Consider the following 6,894-nt stretch of genomic DNA (forward strand, 5'->3'; position numbering starts at 1 on the left):
GGAACTCCCTGCCCATACTCGACACCTTTGGTGGGAGCGCAGCACTGACTGGTATGGTGTCTCCCTCCCTTGGAGCCATCGGTCTCCCTCTGCAGCTGCATCTGAGCACTCTGAGCTTCCACCAATGGGGTCTGCTTTCATAAATTCTCACTCAATAAATGACAGTCCCGTCCTGCCATGGATTAATATGTACTCATCCAAAAGGCTGAGGCCGTGCTGTGTGTACTATTGTGGGATGATCCCAAGGTGTGTTGTCAAGTGGAAAACCAATCCATGGGACAGTGCATATTGGATGTTAGGGACCAGGCTTTAAAAGGTGGCGTGAGATGCACATTGTAATGTGCTGTCTGTGCCTGGACTCAGTCTAGGGAGGGCCTGGCAAGCGAGGTTAGTGGAAGATGGGCCTTGTGCTGTTCTGCTTTTCTGGTGCTTGTTACCGTGTGCCTAAGTTATCTACTCAAGTACCTACATAAAATAGATGGGCTCCCTGCCCTTGTGGAGTCTGACAAACCTGAGTCCAGGGCGCTTCCACAGCTGAGTAGCTGGGTGACCCTAGGCAAGTGATACCACCTCGTTGAGCCTCATTTTGGGCTTTGGGAAGTAGGTTGGTGGGTGTCCAGCACACAGCACACAGTAGGCGGCTTGCAGGAAGCACCTGTGTTTAGTACCTCTTTCCCCTCCTCTTCCTCATTCCCTCGTCCCCTGGAGAGAGTCCTAGGCTTTCCGGGCTGACAATGGGGACATGGGAGGGGACTACGGGGAGGAAGGGAATTGGACCCTAACGACTCCTCTTCCTGTCCCCTCCCCGCAGGGACCTTAAGCTGGACAACGTGATGCTGGACCGGGACGGCCACATCAAGATTGCTGACTTCGGCATGTGCAAGGAGAACATGTTTGGGGACAAACAGGCCAGCACCTTCTGCGGCACCCCTGACTACATCGCCCCCGAGGTGAGTGGCACCCTCCGGGCCCTGCCTCTGGCCAACACCTTGTCTCCACAGGGGGTGGGTGGCAATGTCCGAGTCACAGCCGAGAGGCTGAGGAGGGCTGGTCGGGGCTTGTGCTCCAGGGCCCCCTCAGCTCCGGCACCCCCTCTGCCCCAGATCCTGCAGGGCCTGAAGTACTCATTCTCCGTGGACTGGTGGTCCTTTGGAGTCCTTCTCTATGAGATGCTCATTGGTCAGTCCCCCTTCCACGGTGACGATGAGGACGAACTCTTCGAGTCCATCCGTGTGGACTCACCGTATTATCCCCGCTGGATCACCAGGGAGTCCAAGGACATCCTGGAGAAGGTAGGAGCCCCTGGGCTGGGCTGGCAGGGGCAGGAGCTGGCAGACACCAGGTCACGGGAATGCCAGAAGCCTCCTGTCTCAGGGATGGCAGCCTCACCAGTGCTCTGGTCCTAACACATTGGGGGGATCACTCTCCTGCCACGTTCTTGGGACCTCCTGTCTATGTTCCCTGTACTGAATCAGCCTGGCCTGGCAATGATGGGCTTGGGGTCAGAAGACAGATAGACCTTAGGCTAAACTCTGAGTCTATCTCCTTATCTACAAAATGAGGCCAGAAGAGAACCTTTCTCACAGAGTTTTTTGGGAAAAAAAACATAAGTGTATGATGCCAGGCAGATGGTAAACACCCAATAAGAGCTACTGCTTTTGCTCACAAGTCCCACCAGCTGAGAGTCCTGGCAGCCCCAGTCCACACCCTGTTTCTCCACCGGACCTGGGACCAGAGGCCAGAGAGGACTTCTCAGCCCCAGAGGCCCTGGGCTGTGATACCAGGCTGGGCAGGACCAGCCTGGGCACCCCTCGGCCTGCTTGGGGTTTTCTGAGGCTCCCATTTCCTACAGCCCTCGGGTGCTAACCAGGTTCCCTGCTGCGTTGCAGCTGCTTGAACGGGATACAACCAGGAGGCTGGGAGTGACAGGGAACATCAAAATCCACCCCTTCTTCAAGACCATCAACTGGGCTCTGCTGGAGAAACGTGCAGTGGAGCCGCCCTTCAAGCCCAGAGTGGTACGTGATCCCGCTCCAGTGGGGGCTGCCCACTCAATGTTGTCTCTCACTGCCTTCCGGAGTGGACTCCTCCTGCTTTGCCCTGCCTCTCTCCTGCATCATTCACATGCTCTCCTCCTCTCCCTTCTTCTAGCAAATCTGCTTTCCCAACCTCCTTGGCACACTGAGCCACAGCCTCTACCCTCGTATCCTCACCATCTCTCCTCAGTCAGTCATTCAACAAACATTGGTGACAGTGGATCCAGCCACCCTTTAGCATACATTCTTTAAAACCCACTGTGTGCACGGGAGTATGCTTTGGGGATCAGAGTTAAGGCCCCCCTCCCTCCACCTACCCATCTATCCAATCCATTTTCCAAAAACTATCGGAAATGCTGAGTGCCCTCTGGGTGCAGAGCACTGTGCTGGGCTGTATAGCGAAGTGGGAGGCCCAGTCCCAGAGCTAGAGGGGCCCCAGCTCCTCAGAGAGATAGGAAACTTGCACACTGATGGTCATTTATGATAAATGACAGCAGTACAAGACATGTCACAAGGCCACACACAGTCAGTTGCCATAGGGATGGTCTGTGGGCAGGTGCCCAAGATGCAGAGATCGGGGTGGGTCTGAGAGGAAATGGGATGTCTGCAGGGCTGGGGAAGCTCGGCCAGGCCAAGGGCAGATGGGAGGTATTCCAGGTAGAGGAGGGATGGTTTGCATAAAGGCCCAGAATCTAGAGAAACCACCAAGGAGCCAGCAGGAGAGCAGAGGGAGGCTGGACTTCTCAGAAGTTGAACTCTGTGGCCCTTCTCTGATCGCAGCTCTTCCCTCCCTTCCCCTTTCTCTCCTTTGCTTCCCCTCCTCTGTCAGGACACGCTGTTCCCACTGAGCAGCCTGCGTAATGTGCCCCCGTGTTTGTGTCTTGAAGCCGCAGAGCACTCCCCCATTCCAGGGATCTCAAACTCAGTGCCTCCTGCCCTGGGCACGTCACTATCAGGCCAGGCCAGCTGTAGGAAAATCACACAGCCTGCTTTCAGTGTCTCGCTTTTGATAGAAAGAAGGATAGACTGATTTTAAATAACACCAGGCAGCTGATCAGCAGCCCCTGTCAGTGGGAAGTGGGGCCCGTGATGTACTGGCCAAGCGGATTTCAGCACCAAGAGTGGGCGGACGTGCCAGGAAATGGGCCCAGGGCTGCTCTGCTCTGTCAGTTTTCAAAGAAGCCAGAAACCAGGATTTTTATGTCAAATTGCCCTTTTTTTTGCGGTACGTGGGCCTCTCACTGTTGTGGCCTCTCCCATTGCGGAGCGCAGGCTCCGGACGCGCAGGCTCAGGGGCCATGGCTCACGGGCCTAGCCGCTCCGCGGCATGCGGGATCTTCCCGGACCGGGGCACGAACGTGTGTCCCCTGCATCGGCAGGCGGACTCTCAACCACTGCGCCACCAAGGAAGCCCCAAATTGCCCAATTTTAAAATATTGGCTCAAATGCCGTTAAAACCCATGGCTAGTCAAAATGGTTGTACCTGCAGCTCAGTTTGGCCTGAGGGCCACCAGCTTAAGACCTCTTTCAATCACTCTTTCATTGTACCTTCAGAAGCAGAGAGTTGGCAAACTTTTCCTGTGAACAGCCTGAGAGTAAATATCTTAGGCTTTGCAGGCCAGATAGTCTCAAGGCGGCCATAGACGGTATGTCAGTGAGTGGGTGTGGTTGGGTACTAATAAAACTTTATTTATGGATGCCGAACTTTGAATTTCATTTAATTTTCACATGTCATGAAGTGTTATTCTCCTTTTGATTTTTTCCTAAACATTTAAAAATGCAAAAGCCAGCCTTAGCTTGTGGGACCTACAAAAACAGGTGGTGGCTGGGCTTTGGCCCAGGGCTGTGGTCTTCTAGAACCCTGCTTGGGTGGATGCCCACCTTTCCTCCTCCAGGCCCCCTGCTGGCTTCCCTCATTCCCTTGGTAACAGCATCTACCTTCCAGCAGAAAGACTCCCTTTTCTGTTCTAAATAAGGACAGCTCTGGCTTGGCCCAGCCCAACAGGGATTATGGCTCTGGGAATGGGTCCCTGGAACGTCGGGAACCCGTTGGAAGGTTGCCCTTTGGGTCCTGCTTACACACCCCTGCCTTCTGCTTGCAGAGGTCCGCTGGAGACTACAACAACTTCGACCAGGAGTTCCTGAACGAGAAGCCGCGCCTCTCCTACAGCGACAAGAACCTCATTGACTCCATGGACCAAACAGCATTTGCCGGCTTCTCCTTTGTGAACCCCAAATTCGAGAGGCTCCTGGAAAATTGAGGTTGCCAGACACGTGCCCCCAACCCACCCCAGCCAGGGAGCCTGGGTCAGCCAGCACGGCCTGCTGACCTGGCCTAGGCAGAGCAGGCAGGGCCCCCCACTTCATCAGCACCTGCCTGTCCCCCACGATAAGCAGCAGTGTGATTGTCATAATTTCTGCTGCTGCCTGTCTCCCTCGTCCCCCAGAGAGGCCTCAGCTCCTGTCTGGCTGGGCTTTCATGGTACTTCCTCTGTGAATTATATGTGAATTTGCTTTTCCTCTGCCCTCAGAGGGAAATTGTAAATCCTGTGTTTCATTACTTGAATGTAGTTATCTATTGAAAAAAATATGTAATATATATATATACGCACAGCCAGGTTCTTTTATTTGTGTGTCTAAATAAACACCAACTGATACTGACCTGGCTATCAGGACACGTTTCTCCCAGGAAGCTGGTGGCTGCTGCTCCCACTTCTGGCAGCTCTGTCTTGGAAGTTAAACCGAGCTGTTAGCTGCAGATGCAGACCCCTGGGCTTTCATGCAAATGTGTTTGTATTTATGGGTTTCCTCTGGCTCCAGGGCCGTGGGCCAAAAGCAGAAAATTTTCTGGGTGGCTGAGGGAGCCCCAGGTGTCTCTGTGGGGTGATGGGAGGAGGAGGGACCAGCTGCAGAGAGTCTATCTCAGAAGAGTGAGGGGCGAGCGCTGAAAAGCAGGATAGTGCAAGGTCTGGCCGGGAGACGTGAGCAAAGTCGTCGAGGCCAGCCCAGACTGGGGAGGAGGACAGGGGAGAGAAAGGAAATACCGCTCAGGCTTCAGACAGCTCTGGATTCAAATCGCAGAGTAGCCAAAAGATACAGCTTTTAAGATGTCACTTAATCATTTGAAACCTCCGTTTCCTCATCTGTAAAATGGGGACAAAGCAAGGCGGTACTTGGTGTAACTCCTCATCTCATGTTTGTCCCCGCCCTTGCCACAGAGGAGTCTGTGTCTGAGTTCTAGAATCTATATCTCAGGAGCTCTTTCCTACCTGGGGACAGGGAGGGGAGCAGGGTAGGAGAAAAAAGTGAGAAAATGCCGAGAGGCCGTGTTGAGGTTGAGAGACTTGCTCAGTGTGCCCGTGTGCAGCGAGGAAACTGGTGGCAGCTGGTGTCCCCCTGAGCGTGCAGCTGTCTGTCCCCACCACTTCAACACCTGTTCACGGCTTCCTGTTTCTTCCTCTCCACCTCTCTCTGGGCACAGGCCTCAGGCAGGGCCCTCCCTGCAGCCCCTCTGGTCCAGCCCCTGGCCCTCGTCCCTGGTGGTGAACGAGGTGCCCCCAGCGCCAGATTGGCTTGCCCTGGCATCCAAGTAGCTGATTTCCAGCAAGTTCATTTTTCTGGGCTGAGGTACAAGTTTCTACAGCTGGAGAGGAGCCGGATGAGGGGGGGCTGATGCTGCGGGGATTGGGGGCCAAACTCTCCCCAGAGAGACCTAAGTGTCCCCCTGTCCTCTCTACCTGCCATCCTCTTGGGAAACACTTGAATCCCTGCTCTGCGTCCAGCAGTGAAAGCCCCAGAAGTGGGGCTTTTTCCCCTTGGGCTCACAGTCGGGGGGGAGACACAGCGTGACATGGGCTGTGCTGGGGAATGCTGGGGCTGTGAGAGCCCAGAGGAGGAGCCTGGGGACCCCTGTTCCCTACTTCTGTTGCACAGGCCCCAGAAGCCCCCGGGGTGGTCCAGAGTGTGTTTAGAACAGAACTACAGTTGGTGAGTGAATTCAGAGCCTCTCCCGTTGTCCTGCAGCTCCAAGGCAGAGCCATGCAGCCAGAGCCCATTTCCTCCTGCGTGGGCTGGGAGATTAAGTCGTTTTTCAGCCAGAGGCTGTGGAGGGTGGCGGGAAGAACGGAAGTGTGAGTTCTACTCCGCTACCCACACACTGTAACCACCACGAGTTTCTTCCTTAGGCCTCAGTTCCTCATCTGTAAAACGGGACCATTACTCTTTACTGGCTCTTGGAGCTCCCAGCTCTGGGGAACCCCTCAGAGACTGATGCTCGGTACCCCATGGGGCTGGGCAAAGCCTGGGGGATGGGGAAGCAGCTGCCAGGGATTCTGCCAAACTGCCTGGGAAGCTGTGCGGCTCGAGGCCTGTTCCCAGAGTTGCATAGGCACCAGGCCTGATGGATGGCCCAGGAAATGCCTCTCGTGGCTGGGCCCGGAGCCACGCTTTCACTGGGAACTGGGGGTCTGGAAGACGGCCCTCCACCTGCCAGGTAGGTGTGTAGGCAGAGCAGCGAGCTTGGCCTCCACCTGAAATGTGTACCAGGCCTCACACTCAGAGCCAAGCAAACACAGATGCAGGAGGGCCTGGGGGCAGGAGCAGGGCTCTGCTGTCAGATACCCCTGGTTTCAAACCCTGCATGTCCCTAGTTGTGTGACCTCAGTGAGTGACAACCTCCCGGAGGTCCAGTTTCCTTTACTGTAAAATGGGGATGCAGGCAGACTTCATTTTACTGCACTTCGCTGTACTGCACTTTGCAGACATCACGTTCTTTACAAATGGAAGGTTCGTGGCAACCCTGCATGGAGCAAGTCGATCGGCACCATTTCTCCAACGGCATTTGCCTCACTTCGTGCTT

General features: G+C 55.0%; 1 protein-coding gene across 4 annotated transcripts in view; it reads left to right on the forward strand.

Moving 5' to 3' along the window:
* PRKCD (protein kinase C delta) overlaps window positions 1-4,615 on the forward strand; it is a 29,756-nt gene extending 25,141 nt beyond the window's left edge. For 3 of the 4 annotated variants that reach the window (XM_024746332.1, XM_024746334.1, XM_024746333.1), the window contains exons 16-19: window positions 812-950; window positions 1,104-1,292; window positions 1,890-2,018; window positions 4,139-4,615. In XM_024746332.1, the coding sequence (XP_024602100.1) occupies window positions 812-950; window positions 1,104-1,292; window positions 1,890-2,018; window positions 4,139-4,297 (616 nt within the window). In that variant the 3' untranslated portion in view covers window positions 4,298-4,615. Of the gene's footprint in view, window positions 1-811; window positions 951-1,103; window positions 1,293-1,852; window positions 2,019-4,138 lie in introns of those variants that run through there. The other variant, XM_024746335.1, reaches the window with a different exon arrangement.
* Window positions 4,616-6,894: the final 2,279 nt, after the last annotated feature.

Source organism: Neophocaena asiaeorientalis, unplaced genomic scaffold (assembly GCF_003031525.2).
Source record: "Neophocaena asiaeorientalis asiaeorientalis breed wild unplaced genomic scaffold, Neophocaena_asiaeorientalis_V1.1 scaffold251, whole genome shotgun sequence".
NCBI classification, from domain to species: Eukaryota; Metazoa; Chordata; class Mammalia; order Artiodactyla; family Phocoenidae; genus Neophocaena; species Neophocaena asiaeorientalis.